A 19,208-nucleotide genomic window follows, 5' to 3' on the forward strand; every position below is an offset into this window, starting at 1 on the left:
AGCCATTCTATAACTCAGGAACTACTGGGCCGATCGTGACGAAAACACCACCAGTCGATTCAGCGTATGCGGTTTCATCAGCCGTTTCGAACATAATGACCTCAGGTGACCTCGGTGACCTTGGGAGGTCACATGACCGTTGTGGCCTATGGCAGGCGCAGCCATTCTATAACTCAGGAACTACTGGGCCGATCGCGAAGAAAACACCACCAGTCGAATCATCGTATGCGATTTCATCAGCTGTTTCGAATATGGTGACCTCAGGTGACCTCGGTGACCTCAAAAGGTCAACTTTACGTTTTCGCCTATTGCAGCCATTCTATAACTCAGGAACTACTGGGCCGATCGTGACGAAAACACCACCAGTCGATTCAGCGTATGCGATCTCATCAGCCGTTTCGAATATGGTGACCTCAGGTGACCTCGGTGACCTTGGGAGGTCACATGACCGTTGTGGCCTATGACAGCCATTCTATAACCCAGTAAACATGACGACGTCGGCCCGAGGCTCGGCCCGACGTCGGCCCAAGGTCGGTTCCACCTCGGCCCGACATCGGCTGGACGTCGGATATGCCCGCATGTTCCGACGTCCAGCCGAAGTCCAGCCGACGTCGAGCCGACGTCCGGCCGAGATCGTTTGCCGAGGTTGACGAGATCGTTTGTCGTTGGACCGACGGGACCGACATCGGCATGTTTATTGGGACAACGCGCCAAAAATATCAACCGGCGGCGGGATTCGAGCCCCCCAGTCGCCGACGTCGGCATGTTTAGGGGAGAGTGGGGTAATTTGGCCGCTTTTTTTAGAAAACGATAGGTATAACTTAAAATTGACAACACATTTCTGCATTTTCTCAACGCTGGCAGGTGTCGCATTCATTTTACTTTACTGGACAGTGAACTTGAAATGATAGAGTAATTACTTATATTGAAATTGTGACGTATTGCAAAGGTCTGCAAGGCGGCCAAATTGCCCCACTAGCAGGGTTATTTGGCCGGGGGTGTGGGGCAATTTGGCCGGTGTTAGTTTGCGGTCGGGATTTTCTGTTATATTGCGAGTCAGCTTCAGATTCAGCAATGACGTGTGTCCTATGACGCATTTGCCGCATTTTGGAGGTTGGCTCAGGTGTCACAGGGGTCAAAATAGCCAAATTAGCGGCTCTAGAGGCGATCACAGTTTTTTACGAATAACTTTTGAAGTAATGAAGCTAGGCCAAAACTTCGAGTACCATCGTAATTCTCTCGTCAGTCCGCATCGAAATATATATGTGTTGACCTTGAGAAGTCAAGGTCAAAGGTTGACCTCAGGTCACGTTGCATCAGGTCGCTTGACCTCAAGGTCATGTGATTTCAAGGTCATCATGCATATCATTCGATGTGCCTTGGCGAGCTGAACAGAATGAGACCATTTGTGCGGCTGTACCATTTTTATGTAAGGATTTATTAGCAGAAAACGTTTGGTAACCTTTGATGACGTCACATGCTCTTACAGTTGACCAATCGGAAGTAGTAGCAGTCAAAGTTGGTCATGAATCATGTCATTTATGGTACAATTGACCATGAAAACTCGGCTGTCCCAGCATAGTGACCATGAACGCACCGGCCAAGTTGCCCCGCTAGTCCCGGCCAAATTACCCCATATTGCCATTCTGAAAATTTTTGTCTATAAAGTCATCACGGCTTTACGGAATTAGATGAAATTGCTCTTGGAACCGCTGAACACCCCCAAGAATGGCGCTATAATGTCTGAATTCGTTTTTAGCCCAAATACTACATGTTATACAACTTTGTAAACAGAAGTAAAAGTTACCATTTTCTAATGAAATTAACGTTTTATTAATTTTAAATCAAACTACAAGGGGCAAAGTTTTGACATTTGTCCTCCAGTTATTTCTACCCATGACAAATGAGTAGAGACTAGAGTTATTTCACTCATTTTATTAGACATCGTACAGGTGGGGGCGGCCAATTTACACCACCGGCCAAATTACCCCACTCTCCCCTATCCATCCATGTCAGATTAGCTTCTGCATAGGGGTTTCAATAGTTTTCACAGCTTCGCACCCTGGGCGTGTTATTTGTGGTAACAAAATCACGAAGACTGTGCTCATATGAAAATGTCGGCTTCAACCATTTCAGTAATAGACATTTGTCAATTATGTGGGTGACTAATGACTTTCTAATGAGGTAATAAACCACCCAGCTTACCTTTATGCAGTCTCTATGTTTCTTGGGACCCGGTCTCACCGCGGGATCTTCAGCAGCTGTCACAGAGTGCAAACTCAATTGGTGTTGATTTTGTTTGATTTTGAGTTTCTTACATTACGCAAATTTCCTCAAGAGTGAAAAAGTTACACTTGTCCCAGAACGCGCTCAACGTTCACAATGCATCCATATAAAGTATAAACGTGCCCTAGTTCACAGCCCACCTCCAGATTTATCCACACAAACGTGCCCTAGTTCACAGCCTACCTCCAGATATATCCACATAAACGTGCCCTAGTTCGTAGCCCTACCTCCGTTTACGCAGAAGTCACACCCGTACTTGTCCAAAGTCTCGAGGGTGGTAACGTAAGGAGCGGCTTCCACTACCTCGTCGACCCATTTGATGGCGCGCACCATTTTGTATCTGGTGACACGGTCGGGGTGGGTCAGGACGTGGTTAGGGAGAAATACCGTCACATATTTCTCCCTAACGGTATTTCATAATGTTTTGACGGTACTTATATTCACTGTGGGTATTTCATGCCACCCCCCGGGGGCGAAGGGCGTGAAATACCGTCGGATCATCCCATAGACACCATGGCGAACACCATGGCGATATCGGGATAAAACACCGTTACGGCACATAAATAATACATGTGATGCAGTGCGCTACTCGTTTCGCTCTGTAGGGTTACCGGAAACATGAATCATTTGACGGCCTACATTCCACTTAGAGTTATGTTTTATGGATCTCAAAATAAACCCACCCATAAAAAATACCGCAATTTGAAACAGAGTTTACTTATTTACAGGTATGCGCAAATCTAAAAAACAGCAATTTTCTTTTGTTTGTGCTTAACAGTTAACACAGTCATGCTTCACTCCATTTCGGGAAGAGAGCCAGCACTCAGGCATCCTGAGAGGCACTCAAGGCTCACCCCCTACAACCCTTACCATTCGCCCCTCCCTCACCTGCGCTTACCGCCATCTCCCGTGGTGTCACTGACCGTTCCTCCTCGGTGAACACGGGCGGCCCCTTGTGCTCGGTGACCTCTGCGTCACTGTGCACTCCCACCATCAGGTAGTCGCCCATGGCTTTGGCCTGGCGCAACGAGTTGGCGTGACCAAAGTGCACCATGTCGTAGCTGCGGGAGAGATGCTCGACAGCGCTGCATTTCAGTACTGTGGACGAATATTGACAATAGCTTATGCATCGTGATTGACTGTCCCGTCTGCAACTAATTCGAATAAGGTGTGGCTGTTGGTGCAATTTGCCCCGCGGCCCGCACCAGAGCTGCCCCTGGTATATGCTGTGCCTCGTCGCCTCATTTCATAATTTGTATTCAGTGTGGCAGTGCATGATTGATGTTGTAGATACCTTTTAGGTACCTTAGGTACCTTCATGTAAGATGTCGGGCTTTTCATTGTTGAAATGTGACGGAGACAGCGTTGGTGTTCACACAGCTGTTCTTGGAGTCTTGCTGGACCTCCCCCGTACCCCGCCCCCTTCCCAATACCCCGGTGTAGGTCTGGGGCCCCACTGATGGACTTGTGTTGATATCATAGGAGAGTCACTGCCCTTATCCTAGTCCAGTATTTATTGTAGGGGGATTGAAATACACGCAGTCCCTACGAGTTACAAAATCTGGTGTGTGTACTGCGTCTCGAGGGCATATATGATCGGAATGATCGTGTTCAGAATTGTTACGGAGCGAGCGAAGCGAGCGTAGTCTTTCCTTAGATTAACGGAAATTTCTGAGTATGAGCGGCCGGCCGGCCGGCCGGCCGTGGTCACGCTTTTGCGACGCTTATATCTCAGCAACCACTTGACCGATTTACATGCGGTAATTTTTATAGGGTAGCTTCATTCCTTCTACCAAGTATTGGACTATTCCCGATGCATGTGGGTGACCCCTTATGCACGTGCCACGTGCAAAACGAAGAGGTGTCACTTTTGCAATTGTTGCAATATCTCGGTAACTACTGGGCCGATTGCGCTGAGAGTTGGCATGTAGGTAGGCACCCACTAGGCAATGCATATCCATGTGCCAGAGTTGGGGTGCTGCTGCACGTGCGCACGTGCAGGGGTCGTTTCCAGATCTCGAGAACGGCTGGACCGATTGCGCTCAAATTTGGTACACGGTTACGGAGCAGTTAGTAGGGTGCCGTGCACAAGTCAGTTGGGACCCATCTTGCACGTGCGCACGTGCAGGGTGCCGCTTCCAGATCTCGAGAACGGCTGGGCCGATTGTGCCCAAATTTGGCACATCGCTAGAGACCAGTTAGTAGGGTGCCGTGCACAAGTCAGTTGGAGGTACCCCCTCGCAATTTCGCACGTGCAAGGCCCACCCTCTCGCTCGCTCCGTTAGTCGCCCCAAAAGGCGTTATACTGGTTAGCATATCGTGAACATTTTACCTATACCTATTTGTGCCATGTTCTAATGCCTGAACAATGCGATAAGTTATGTATCAAATCCTACGCGTCAATGGTGATTAATTATGAAACCTTCTGAAACAAAATATATATATTTTGATATGCATGTATTTGTTTGAATCAAAGATAAAAATAACAAATATAAGTATTAAAATAATAAACATATTTTGATGTATTGATCAAAATGTAGGTACACAAACTATATAGGTAGGTACATACAGTCTATATACACACATATTTACAGAAGTATTTACAGATCACAGCAGCAACTACCACACGGGGTAATACAAATGCACAAAATCACAAATACCAATAACTATGCCTACGCGTGTATGTAGGAACAACGTAATAATAGGGGAAGATGGGGGGAACACCGACCCCCTTAACCTTTTAGGGTCTAGTCACGTAATTTTTGGCCAAATGATCAATCTCTCAGCTACATCGGATTGTCGCATCAATTTTACATACATATCAACCAATTGTTTTCTTGTAGTTTCGTTCATAATTGCATTATTCCACATTTAGTAAATGTCTACATTTTTCGGGGTAACACCGACCGTTGGGTAGCACCGCCCGAGCTCAGCAGGCAACGAAATTTGATGATTGATGGTTAAGCTTTTCTTCTTATAGTAAATTTCGAGGCGTTTTAGTATATTTATAAAATACAGTGGAAACAATTTTGTTATACCTATCCCTGGTACAATGTAGTACTCATGTATATGTATGGACGACTAAAAGTCGCAAAATTTCATTTTCTCGAAATTTTTCATCATCCTCTAAAAAGAAAGCATAGCAACTACGTTCTTTCTTTATATGAAATGCGTCACTCCTGGGTTAAGTGTCACAATGTGCTATTCAATACCAAACTTCCCAAGTGGGCGGTGTTACCCAAGTGTCTGCATTTTTCTAAAAATTCCTTCAATATCGCAGCACGACAAAAATTTCGCTCGAGCAGGAGCACGAAACGTTCGGATGAGTCCTAATTGTGGCAAAAATGCCACTTCAGGACTATTGTCTGTCAAATAAGATAAGTTTTTTTCCTGCTAAGTATGCTAGAAAAAGTATAAAACGTATTGACGAAACGTAAAATTCGGAATTTTTCGCAAATCACCCAAACCAATGCGGTGCACTGCCCATACCTGCACTTCTGTTGACGTCACGCTGCCAGAAGACAGTTAGTTGCCGCCCTACACTGAAAAATAATGACACCTAAAAGGGGTGTTTTTTGAAGCGTACCAAAAACGCGCAGTTTTCTGGAGTCCGATTACACCCGGAATCAGACACTTTCTAGGGTATTATGACACTGGTTGAGGGTGTATTTTTACACCGTACGTCGTCGAATGATTCCCGGAATCATACGCCTTATGGAATAAAAATACACCCCAAATCAGAGTCATAGTACTCTAGGAAGTGTCTGATTCCGGGTGTAATCTGACTCCTGGAAACTGCGCGTTTTTGGTACGCTTCAAAAAACACCCCTTTTAGGTGTCACTTCCGGAAGTAATCGTATTTTGAGGGTGTATTTTGATCCCACACGGTGTATGATTCCGGGAATCATTTGACGACATGTGGTATAAAATACACTCCCAACCAGAATCAGATTACCTCGGGGGTGTCTGATTCCGGGTGTAATCGGACTCCTGGAAACTGCGCGTTTTTGGTACGCTTCAAAAAACACCCCTCGTAGGTGTCACCTCAACGGTGTCAAATGACTCTTGGGATGGTTTTTCTATACCGGTTCAGAGCCTGTTCCTACTTCCTGTTAGCGTCATACATCAGCTAATATCAATATTACCGGTACTATTGGTCTCTTATATGAGAAATACCGGTAATATTCGAGTGCGGGGATTGGGTTGTGTGCAGGGGTGAGCGATGCACTCGAACCGAGCTGCGGCGAGGGTATAAAGGGTATATGTATTCATCGCATCAGAAAAAAAAACAGGTCGCCTGGGCCCTTATCTTGAGACCAATACATAGTATGGTACAACTAACCAACATACCCATGGGTATGTTCTGCTTCTGAAGCTTATAGGAACGATTAGCCAGACTGCAACGAGACTTTAAATGTAGCTTACATGTGTCTTCACCCTTGCAGCTACAATTTTATCTATTGACGATGACGTCTTCTTTTCAATCAGTCTTTATACCAGATATTGTCAAATGATTCTCGGAATCATACACCTTATGGGATCAAAATACACTCTCCAACAGAGTTATAATTGCCGTTGTTAACCACGTGACGCAAATTAACAATACATGCATGTCATTCTTTATTTTATATGCAACAATAAATTCCAAAAAATTTGGGCACGAAATGTATGGCGAAGTCTAATGAAAACTTATCGTAAGGCGCATGGGTCCGTGACTCCATTCACCGTAAGGAATTACTCACATTTCAACAATGTTCCATCAACCGGTGATTATTGCTACTTACTTAGGTAGAGTTATTCTGCAGCTTAATGACATAAAAACTTACCTCCGTTTCCATAGTGCGTTGCAATCTTACTGTCCTCACTTCATAATTTCACCGAGTGCAGGGCGCCTCCTTATTTGAATACGTACAGAGCAAGTTACAAATAAAAACTGAACTTTATCGTTAATGCACTATCACTTGAAACAAAACTACACTTCAAACAACGTTTTGCGACATTACAAGCACGTAAATTCAAATAATTCCTGTCCTCACTCACACCTCACACACCACGTGGCACACCGCGCGCGCAACTGAAGTCCAACGGCTTTCTAACGGTTTTCCTCAAGGTCGCACTATTTCGTCTTCGTGGTGGACCGACTAACACAAATGACGTCACAAGACAATGCAGCCTGCTGATTGGCCTATTTCATCTTCGTGGCGGACCAGCAGCACACACATGACGTCACTCGGGGCATTGACTCAAATCACTGAACCTAAACCAGGGTTATGGAGTCAGAGTCGGAGTCCGTTGGAGTCGACATTTCTGCTGGCCGTAGTCGGAGTCGGTTGGAAACGACAGTTCTGGCCGTAGTCGGAGTCGGAGTCGATATTGGAAGCCGGAGCTGGATTCGGAATCTGATTCACCGAAAATCTCTTGATTCTGCAGTGTTGATTCCTACCACCAGTGACGTCAAAACAACTTCTGTAATAATGTAGTGTTTTTTGATAATATCATGTGGAGTTTTTGAGCCCTATGGGTGTCATTTCACTCATTTGAGCGTTTTCGTAATCCGTGACTCGCTTATTAGGTGTAATTTGACCCTCAGTGGTGCCATAATATTCCGGTGTCATTTGAACCCAATGGGGCTAAAATGACACCGGAATATTATGACACTACCGAGGGTCAAATTACACTCAATAAGTCATTTGAACGGAATATTATGACACCACTGAGGATCAAATTACACCTAATAAGGGAGTCACGGATTGCGAAAACGCTCAACTGTGTGAAATGACACCTATAGGATATAAAAGCTCCTCATGATAGCGTCAAAAACCCTTAGATGTGTCATTTTACACTGACACCGTGCAGGATCTTTTGACACGACACCTAAAATGGGAGTCAAAATTTTGGGAGTCAAATGACCCTTGGGTATGTGATTCTGACCGAGATCAATTTACACTAAAAAACGGTGTATGGACACTGTTTTTCAGAATCGGATTACACCATGGGTGTCAGGTGATTCCCAAATAGGGGATCGTGATTCCCGGGGGGAGTAATTATTTTTCTCCGTGTAGACCTTTTCATATTTCTGATATCGGGGTGGGCGGTGTTCCCCAAAGGGCGGTGTTCCCCCATCTTCCCCTATACACAATAATACAAATCCGACGGATTGCGATAGATACACAAATATGGGTCATGACATCATAGAAGCTTTCCCTGTCATCACAATTCATAGCGAATGTCCGCATGCTGTGAGAAGGCCACCCCCCCCCCCCTCTTCACATACACTGCACACATTGTCTCCGGGCGGAGTCAAGTACACAGTCTAAACGGCCACGGGGCAGTCTGGCCCCGTCTATTACAAAGATAACTAAAAGCAGAAAAGCACGAATACCTACAGCCTAAGCATGTATATGTACATACAATACACATAAATGAAAACCAACTCTCCACACATTATATACATACCAGGCACACAAACGCCTCAGGGAAGTCTTCCCAGCCACCACAGTGACTGTGAGAAGTCTACTACCACCCTCTCCTCACAGTTCACATTACACACTGCTCTCCGGGCAGAGTCGAGTACACCTGGCCCCGTCTCGTATGGGTCCATTGTTCGTCAGGCACTAGAATCTGAGGTAGTGACACGGTCCAGATTGATGGAGTCTGAAGTAGTATGGCCGTCTAGACTGGCGGAGTTTGAGATAGCCTGACCGGCCAGTTTAGAGTCTGGGGCAGTCTGGCCGTCCAGACTGATGTAGTCTGCTCTCTCTTCATCTATGTCCGGGTCCTCTTCCTCGCTTCCTCTCTCCCTTGTTCGGCTGTGTCGGTGGTGTCTTCGCTCCCACTCCCAGTCTTCATCGCGCCGGTCACGGAGCCTTCCTCATCTCCCTCTCCTTCTGTGTCCTTTCTATCTTCCTCCTCTCCCTCTCCGTCCTTGTCCTTTCTGTGTTCCTCTCCCTCTCCCTCGCTGTCCGTGTCCCAGCCATGCTCGGCGAACCAGTCGGGCTCCCTGCAGCGCGCCGGCAGCGACTCCCACCGGAAGGTGTCGAGGAACAGCTCCGACCAGAGGCGGCCCTCCACCGCCGCCGGGTACAGCAGGCAGCACAAGTCATGCGGCTCAATATTCCTGTCATTATACGGGTTTGTCGGGTAGGAGTCGTCGACTTTGCGCTTCCAGCAGCACCAGAGCATCTGCTGCGCGTCCAGAGGGAGGTTCAACAGGTGGCGCATCAGCGGCGCCTGGCTCGAGCTCAGCAGGCCAGCCAGCAGCAGCTGGATGGCGCGCGGCAGCAGCACTCGTAGCTGTAACACGTTTTCCCCTTTATCTTGTATCACGTCCCTTTTGTTATGCATTCCCCGCCACAGGTTGATGTCAGGAGAGAAGTAGCATAGCAGAACACCCTGTTTGACACATTCGAAGAGGAAATCAATGACGGCCCTCATCGACTCCAGCATCCCGTCAAACGTCCAGAGCTCTGGCGCACGTCGCTCGCAGACCCACATCATCGCCGTCTTCAGCTCGTAGCTGCACAGCCTGCTTCTCGTCACTACAGCGCAGTGTTTGAGCAGGACCAGACAGATCCGCTGGGGCTTGGTCATAGAGCGGATCACCTCCGACTCGAGACGTGAAAACGATTTACGAAATTGATATTTTTTTCCAACCAGGTAGATTGGCATCTCACTGAGCTTCTTCACCAAGACCTCGCTCGGCTGTCCCGATGGTCGCTCTCGGTTCACAAACTCGTCACTGACCCTCTCGGGGTACTGGAAACAGGGGACGAGGTCATTGCTGTCACCATCAATGGTTACTTCAATGTTCGGTCCGCCACGGTTTTCAATGCTCTCCACATGTCCTTTCATCGCTTCGGCTATATGTGATTTGAGAGAACCGAATGTAAATCTACCTGTGACAGGGGTGTCGCCCTCCCGCCGGAGAACCTGATTGATCTCCACGAAACCTGGCTTATCTTTTATTTCTTCTGCATGAAGAGTTAGAATGTTGTCGGAGCTGTCTGTTCTTGTGCTGCCTGTTCTATTTGAATCATATTTTTGCACAGTGTCGGAACCATACTGTTTTGTTCCGGAGCCAACGTGCTCGCTACCGGAGGACTCACTACTCTCTGAAGAGTTAGAGCTGCCAGAGTCCCTCAGCGGTCCTTTGTCCCATTTCACTGGTCCGGCTTGAAGCATGAAGTCAATGTCAGATGCATTCTCGAATGTAAGAGCAGATGGTGCGTCATCGTTTGGTTCTCCTTTCCCTGTCGCCATCCGCTCCTCTCTCCTGTCAATCCAATGCGGCATAGAAAAGCCGTCTTCACTCACCCACTTAAACGCTTCAGTTGTATCAATAACTTCTAAGTCATACTTGGTGACATGCACCTCAGTACCTTCACTCACGCTTCCCGAAACAAATATATTCTGGATCGCTATGCATCCATGTGACCCACATTTCCAATGGCCATCCCGGACATATTTAGAAAAAATGTCTGACATTAACTCGCATGAATGGCATTTTATGACGAATTTGAGGCCATGTAAAACGTCTTTAAATTGTTGCTCGTAATCATGCGCCCGATGTCTGCTGTGTGACTTGGAGAGGACTTGCTCCCTCCATCGTAGGACTCGTCCTAGAGCTGAGGCCATTTCGGCCAGTGACCGCGGAGTGTCCATCGCTCTCCGGATTCCCTCCAACTCAGGAGCAGTCGTGCAGCTCTTCCCGGGTTTCTGTCCGGTGTTCTGGGACTGGGCGTATTTTGTGTTATCAGGTGAGTAAACCGTGACCTTCTGCTTCACAACAGGCTGCCTAACCTCTGTGACAGCTCCCATCGTGAGCCCGAAGAGGTGACTGATTTCTCTTTCATGATCGAGGTTTGACTTGAAGAATTCGTTTTCATCGGCTCTGTATTGAATCAACAATAAAAGGATGGATAATTTCTCAGCCTTGGTGACACACGGGCTTGTATAGACACGCATAGCACCGTAAATCCTTCTAATCTCTGGTAGGCGTAGCCTTCTCTTGGTATTTGCAAGCAGCTGATCCTCCGGTTGATCTTGTTCATCTGTTTGAGCCGGCCGTCCAGTTAGACTTTTGCTGCAGTCCATACGAACCTGCTCTACCTCCATTCTTTGGGCAGCAGTTCGGGCTGCATTGAGGGATGTGTAGAGGCTAGCTTTATATTTTGATTGGCGTTTGAATTTATCCAATACATTATATTCTGTAATACTATGTCTGTGTAATTTCTGCGCCTCAAGCTCGATCCTCAGTTCTTCCTTGTCCCAGGTGTCCTCGCCAGTGGACGTGTTGCACTCGGCCTCCCCCGGCTCACCTCCGTTCAGCAGGTCCCGGTACAGAGCCAGAACGCACGCCTCTTCATTCGGCAGCACACCTCCGCCCAGTACACTCCTGTATGTTTCTCTGGTGCTTACCTCAAAGGGTCTCCACTCTTCAAGTTTCGGGTAGGCTTTGGAGCGCGCCAGCGCTGCCCGCGCGGCCGCCATCTCAGCAGGATCATCGTCCGGTGCTTCCAGCACTCGCGTCAGAGCCGCTATGCGCTCATCGAGACTGACGTTTAGCGCCTCACTAAACAAGTTAACCTCCTCATCGGACGCAACATCCCAGGAGCCTTCCATACTGGGTCCATCTGTCTGTGGCACCGCCCGCAGTGCCGCAGCCAGCGCGCCAGCCAGCCTGGGTTCCTGGTCGCAATCCGGCGAGACAGCCATGGCGGCGTCCACCGCGGCAGCCGGTATTTCTCCGCTTAAATCCGTCTGACAGGTCCGCGGCCGCCTCGTCATGGCCAGAACCTTGATGATGTCGTCAGACATTTTCAGTCCCCTCGTTGCTCGTCTGTACAGATACGTCCCCTGACAGAACAGAAGCCCGTCTGTAGAGCGGTGTCCAGACTGGTGCGTCAACGGCTGTGCTACCCGTCGGCCTCCCTCCTGCAATCAGGACCATTCTCACTTCATGTCCAGTCTTCAGTCAGTATTTTTGGACTTCATCACTACCTGAACTCTCCGTCGGCGCCTCCAAACTTGAAGTAAACCTTCACTCTTTGGCCACAACTTCCAGCCTCCAGTCAGTACCTCCAACCTCCAGTCTCCAGCAAGTTCCTCCAGTGTCTGGTAAGCACCTCCAGACTCCAGTAACTAGCTCCAGTCTCGTCACTGCTTTCACTTTTCAGTCTCCTCGCTAGACGCGGAACACGTCCTCTCTTCACGGACCTGCACACACCACTGAAGGCATCCAGCCGGCTTCCACCCTCCGCTGGCTATTTTGCATGGCAGCGCTATTTTGCATGGCAGCGCCGGTGTCGCCTGGCGGAGCGATACGTTGTTTTGCATACTCGGGCCGATCTAGCTGGAGGTCTCGGATTGTAGCACCATCATTCCGAACTGCGCCGGGGTGGTGGCCCGATCGTAACACATTGATGCGGTTTTTACGTCCATTCCGCCCATTTGAATCGGTTCAGTCCAATCTTATAGATGTCGCAGACAAGACTTGACAGCAATGGACTGGGCTTAGCTGCAGAAAATGACTGTTGACTTTTGACTGAATGACTGAAATCACTATAACCCCACGCTGGGCCGATTACAAGTCAGCCCCTGAGCCGCAGTGACTCGCGGTCGGGGTAGCAAAAAACCTCGAATTGTTTAATTTTTTTCATATTAAACAATTAAGGATTGTTGCCCTTCCCCATACAATGTAACAAAAATGCTTGAAAAATATTTGCAAGGGTTAAAAACAATATTTGGCATAGTAGCAAAGTCACCCCTTTTCAGTTAAACTTTGCCACAACTCATGTTCTTTAAAAATTTATATTTTTCGGCAAGATATAAATACGATAGTAGCAGAACCCTAAGAGCTAATCTTCATCTGTGTTTTAAGCAAGAGTCATTCCAATAAGTCAACAAGGTTAACCCGCGCCCCGTAGGGCTACCGGCGGACCCTACCACCCGTAGGGGGGGGGGGGGGGGCGTTTCGGCCCCCCCCCTAAGATCTCGGAAAGTTACCGGCTGATTTTCAAAATTCAAACGGCGTTCGATAGCCCCACCCGGGAACTACCTTGTGACCAAATTTCATTGACCTAGGTCAAACCGATGACGTCACAGGTCAGGTCAAAGGTCAGATTTTCACCGTTCACAGGCAATTCAAGAAATGTGCTGTGAAAGCGAGTAAATTGGTAATTTATTGAAACCCATCGATGGTACATTGTTCGTCAAACACATACTTTGCTATCTGAGGTCACTGATACCAGGTCAGGTCACAGCGAGGTCAGGTCACCGGGGGTCACAATATGAATGTGTCGTGTGATACATGTTTTATGGTCCATTTTACATGACAAATGCGATTATGTGGGTTAGGCAGCCTTTGGGGCCAGCCTAGGTCACGTTTTTGTGAAGGTCAGGTCAAGGTCAGGTCAAATTAGGTCAAATTTCAAAGTTGATATTTTTGCATAAAATGGGTATTGATTCGATGCAGCTCGTCACGGGGAGTCTAATGGTGGTCTTCGTTTTGCTCTACGAGTTCTAGAATTGCCAAAAATTGAGTTTGAAAATTTGACGTCATCATTTTTGAACAGTTTTTTCGCTATAACTTGGCCAAAAAACGAGGTATCGATCTGAAATTTGGTATGTAGATAGAAGACGGTAGGCACTATCACATATATTCCGGTTTTTTCGAAACTAAAAAAAAATGGATTTCTTGGCGAATATATAAAAAAAAGCTTTTTTGATTTTTGGGGGTCTAAACTCAAAAATTTCAAAAATTCGAGATAGCAGTTTTGTAGCCCTGTCAATTCTACACCTTTTATGTCTTGATCATTTTTCTGTATCTTCAAAGCTGTAGTCCTGACAGGTCTTCTCGCGAAGGTCTTTTTTCGGTCGAAAATGACAGAACATGACGTCACTCTGACGTCATTTGTGGCCAACCTATCATAGCCTCTGGAAAAATTTTTGGTCACAATGTGTAAAATTGATGCCCGGAGGGGTCCTGAAAGTTTGATGGCGATATCTCCAGCCGTTTAGGAGATATCGACCGAAAAGGAGAGGGGGGCCGTTTCGGCCCCCCCCTACGGGGCGCGGGTTAAGGAATACAAGAGTCTAAAGTTGAAAACATGGCAAAGTCACCCCCGTTTACGGTACTTTAGAACAGTTTAGCAAAAAAAACATTTTTCTCAACAGCAAAAAAAAACATGCGCCCTGGCCCCATGAGCTCAATGTGGCCATCAGCACGAAGGAAAACAAAAGTAGCTGCTGTACATTTTCAGTACCTTTTCTTACATCTATTTGACACGTTCCCGGAAAATTTGAGCGAAATCCCTCGGAAATTTTTTGAGAAAATGACGTTTTAGTGACGTCATGTTCGCCATTTTCGCCTCAAAAACGGCAAAATTTCAAACGCCGCTAACATCCTCATTTTTAAAGGAATCAAGACGTAACAAAAAAAGGTTACACGTGATTCTACTTTGTCTATAAAATTGCTATCTCGGTTTTTTGAAAATTTTTGATTTTAACCCAATTTTTTTTCAAAAAACTGACTTTTTTGGGAAAATAATTATAAAATCCAAAATTTTGCGTGTATCGAAAAACCCGGAATATATGTCAGAGAAGTGGTATATGTGCACCTACATACCAATTTTTAGAAGAATTGGTTCAGAAATGTCGAAGTTATTCAAAATTTTATGACGTCACGACAAACAAATTTTTTGAAAAATGTTTTTTTTTGGAAGTTGTAGACCTCGTAAGGAAACAAAAACAGCACCATTCGATTCGCCGTGACAAACTGCATCAGATAGACACCTGTTTAGGCCTTAAAAACCAACTTCAAAATTTGACCTCACTTGACCTGACCTTGACCTGACCTTGACCTGAAATTCATCCAGAGGTGGTCCATATCACTAATTGAGTGTGACTATTGAATTCTATGAATAAAATGACCCATAAAACATGTGTCGCACATGCCCTTTTCTATATTTTGTTTTTGGTGACCTGACCTGACCTGACCTGACCTTGACCTTGACCTCTGAATGATATTGTATGCAAGGAATATTGTCTTGGTAGCCTAAGAACACGTTTTGGGCAATCAGTGTCAGTCCATGACTCCATTCTTCGGCAACTACGGTGCAAGGCCGATACTGTAGAAACTTTCAATTTGTACCCTTGACCTGACCTTGACCTTGACCTCAAACTTCAAATTAAGTACATGTTTATAGTTGTTCGTGATGAGATCTTTTAATTGGCGTTTGAATTTTCCAAATCGGACCATTAGTTCGGGAGATAACAGGGGGGGGGGGGGGGAAATTTACACCCCCCAGCCCCGCACGTTCGGCTGGAGACCCCAGCCCCGCGCGGGTTAAGACAGAGGCCAAAATCAGTATATCCCGCATCAAATAACATATACCTTACGGTATATGTGAATTTGTCCTGCAGAGCGATACATGGCGATACGATAGCCGCTGGCTCCCTCCGTTGCAGATGCACGGCGTTGTTTGTGACTGCCCCGCAGCTGCTAACTAGTGACATGCACTGCGGCTGTGTCCGCCGTGACGTTCCATGAGCCAACGCTGCAGTTGCTGACTTTCAAGCGACCACACGCCTTGCACTGGCCAATGGCAGCGCAGCGATTTTGCGACGTGTCAGTCGCTCCTCGGACTAAGTTGATTTTAGTCTGCTCGGACGAAGTCTGCTCACTGCTGAGCCTCGCCGGCCGACGCCTCTGCACCCTCAGGCTGGTGTGTTTGGGGGGGGGGGGAGGGGAGGAGCTGACGTGGCAGACGTCTGCGGGCGGCTGCACGTGCGGGGACTCCCCGCCGAAACCCGGTCCTTGTTAGCGTCAGAGGCTGGCGTGACTGTCCCTCGGGGAGGCGTCGCTCCCCGCTCACGGCACAGCAGCTCGTTGGCGGGGTGTGGCCAGACGTGGAGTCACAGAGTCCGAGAGTCACGGAGTCAGGGGCGGATCCAGGAAAACTCCCAGGGGAGGGTCATGAATCGAAGTGGTGCCCCTACCTATACCCAAAATTAAAAACTCAACGGATTTCGTCCACTTCATTTTGGTGGTGCCCCCATTTTCAGTTTTTATTTTTATTTTTTATTTTTAGTCAGTATCTTACCTCTTAGCCACAACCACATTTACCAATTGTAAGCAAGTATATATGAATGTGCTATGTGTATATATGTTGTGGACGCTGAGTAATGAGTACTTACCAGGAACGTTATCAGGTAAGCAAATCGTTGTCAGTCCGACGAACTTGACCCTGGCGTCTAAAGGGTCTGTCCTTGACACTTCAGGCTTGTCAGGGGCACCAAAGTCCTTCCAGGGACACCACAAACCTGTCAGGGGCACCTACGGCCTTGTAGGGGCGCCACAGGCCCGCCAGGGGCACCACAGGCCTGCCAGGAAGCAGGGGCACCACAGGTCTAGCAAGTATACACGACAGGCCTGTCAGGGGCACAACGGGCCTGTTGGGCCCATGAGCACCCCTAGGGGCAGGGGCACCACAGTCCTTCCAGGGGCACCGCAGGCCTGTGAGGGGCACCAGCGGCCTAGCAGGGGCACCAGTCAACACAGGCCTGCCAGGGGCACCACAGACCTGCCAGGGGCACCAGAGGCCTGCCAGGAGCACCACCGACCTCGCAGGGGTAACTTGGGCCTGTCAGGGCCCAGGGGCACCACGGGCCTGTCGAGAGGCACTTCAGGCTTTTCAGGGGCACCATAGTCCTCTCAGGGCGCAGGGGTAGCAGGGGCACCAGAGGCCTGCCAGGGGCACTACAGGCCTAGCAAGGGCACCACTGGTCTATCAGGGGCACCACGAGCCTGTCATAGCCAGGCATCTCAGGCTTGTCAAGGCCCAGGGGCACCACAGGTCCGTGAGGGGCACCAGCGACCTAGCAGGGGCACCAGTCAACACAGGTCTGCCAGGGGCGCCACAGACCTGCCAGGGGCACCACAGACCTGCCAGGGGCACCAGAGGCCTGCCAGGGGCGCCACCGGCCTCGCAGGGGCACCTTGGGCCTGTCAGGGGCACGACGGGCCTGCCGAGGGGCACTTCAGACTTTTCAGGGGCACCAGTCCTCTCCGGGCGCAGGGGCACCAGAGGCCTGCTAGGGGCACCAGCGGCCTAGCAAGGGCACCAGAGGCCTGCCAGGGGCACCAGCGGCCTAGCAAGGGCACCAGAGGCCTGCCAGGGGCACCACAGGCCTAACAAGGGCACCACGGGCCTGTCAGGGGCACCTCAGGCTTGTCAGGGCCCAGGGACACCACAGTCCTTCCAAGGGCACCGCAAGCCTGTCAGGGGCACCAGAGGCCTGCCAGGGGCACCACAGGCCTAGCAAGGGCACCTCTGGCCTGTCAGGGGCACCTCAGGCTTGTCAGGGCCCAGGGGCACCACAGCTTCCAGGGGCATTACAAGCCTGTCAGGGGCACCAGAGGCCTAGCAAGGGCACCACAGGCCTGCCATGGACACCACAGGCCTGCCAGGGGCACCACCGGCCTTGCAGGGGCGCCTCAGGCCTGTCAGGGGCACCACGTGCCTGCCGGGGACACTTCAGGCTTGTCAGGGGCGTTACAGTCCTGTCAGGGCCCAGGGGCACCAGGCCCGTGGTGTCCCTGCTAGGCCTGTGGTGCCCCTGGCGGTCCTGTGGTGCCCCTGTCAGGACTGTGATACCCCTGATAGGCCGGTGGTGCCCCTGGAAGGTCTTTGGGCCCCCGGGCCTCAACGGGGGGGCCATGACCCATGTGACCCCCCCCCTTGGATCCGCCCCTGCACGGAGTCCCTGAGTCACGGAGTCCCTGAGTCACGGAGTCCCTGAGTCACGGAGTCCGAGGACCTCCTGACGACGCTACCCTACAGCATCAAGGTGTCACAAACAGATACAGATACAAATAGATACAGATATATTCGAGCCAGATTCACTCATGTTCAAACCAGTGTAAACTGAATGTGGTTTCGGAAATACAGATACAGATATATTTTCAGAGTGGTGAATCGTCTCGGCACTGAACAAGTGGATAGTATAGTACACAGCAGACATGTGCATGGATCCGAGTGATCTATGATTCCACCAGATCCGGAGTAAACATCTTGGATCTATGATCTCATAGGATCTGACGATAAACCAAGAACATGAATTTATTATCTGAGTGGATCCCATGCTATGCAAAACATTTGCAACCAGGTTTCCAAGAGTTTATATGTCAAAAGTGCCACAAAACTATAAATTATGAAGTGCAATCTCATAAAATCACTAAAACAGAACGTTTGTGAGTTGGAACATGTGATTTTGGGGGGCTTTGTGTGTTGACAAAAATAATAAATGATCTATGATCTCACTGGTTCTCAAGCAAAAAATTAGACTCGGATCTATGGTCCGCACGGATATCTCGATAAATCAAAGAGCTGGATCTATGATCCCGTCGGCCGTCGGATCCGAGATCAGGATCTGTGGGAGCAGATAAGGTGTGCCAAAAACGTCGCGAAAAACCGCAGGGGATGTTCAACCCCCCCCCCCCCCCCAGCAAGGCGCGGGTTAAATACACCGAAATGACCAGTTGCTTTGAGAAGGTCACGGACACTGAAATGTCTCCACTACACTTCCTATCATCTAAGTATGAGAAGTGTAGAATGGCATTTGAAGTTGACGCCTGACGGACGGAAATAACAGTTAAGTCCGAGTCACGGGGCTGATATTTCAGAAGGCGACAGGTTTTATTGGCTCGCTAAACATTAGTTGTCACCGTGATTCCGTGATGACTGAACGGTGACCTCGTGATCAAATCATCGCTATGCATTAGGTAATTCTGCGCCCCCGCAGTTACGTGTGCAGCGTACAGGCCTTTCCCCGAATTTTGAAGAAAAAAAAAACAAATCGACGGAAGGAGGCAGCGTGTGATAGGTAATCCAGTTTTCGGTCAGATTAAACGTAATCGCCAA

General features: G+C 48.7%; 1 protein-coding gene across 1 annotated transcript; it reads right to left on the minus strand.

Moving 5' to 3' along the window:
- Positions 1–2,496: 2,496 nt before the first annotated feature.
- Positions 2,497–3,345, minus strand: LOC122391338 (ethanolamine-phosphate cytidylyltransferase-like). Its single transcript, XM_043385141.1, has 2 exons — positions 3,210–3,345; positions 2,497–2,626 (listed from the first exon to the last, which is right to left on the minus strand). The coding sequence occupies exons 1-2, from the start codon at positions 3,338–3,340 to the stop codon at positions 2,497–2,499; spliced, it is 261 nt and encodes an 86-aa protein (XP_043241076.1). The 5' UTR covers positions 3,341–3,345.
- Between the last annotated feature and the right edge of the window lie 15,863 nt (positions 3,346–19,208).

Source organism: Amphibalanus amphitrite, unplaced genomic scaffold, assembly GCF_019059575.1.
Source record: "Amphibalanus amphitrite isolate SeventyFive unplaced genomic scaffold, NRLGWU_Aamphi_draft 000432F_arrow, whole genome shotgun sequence".
Classification (NCBI taxonomy): domain Eukaryota; kingdom Metazoa; phylum Arthropoda; class Thecostraca; order Balanomorpha; family Balanidae; genus Amphibalanus; species Amphibalanus amphitrite.

Excerpts from the sequence above, each read along its gene's own strand:
- LOC122391338 (XM_043385141.1), bottom strand. The coding sequence starts at position 3,340 with ATGGTGCACTTTGGTCACGCCAACTCGTTGCGCCAGGCCAAAGCCATG. Across the intron at positions 2,627-3,209 it reads GTGTTCACCGAGGAGGAACG|ATACAAAATGGTGCGCGCCA; the intron begins GTCAGTGACACC and ends CCGTGTCACCAG.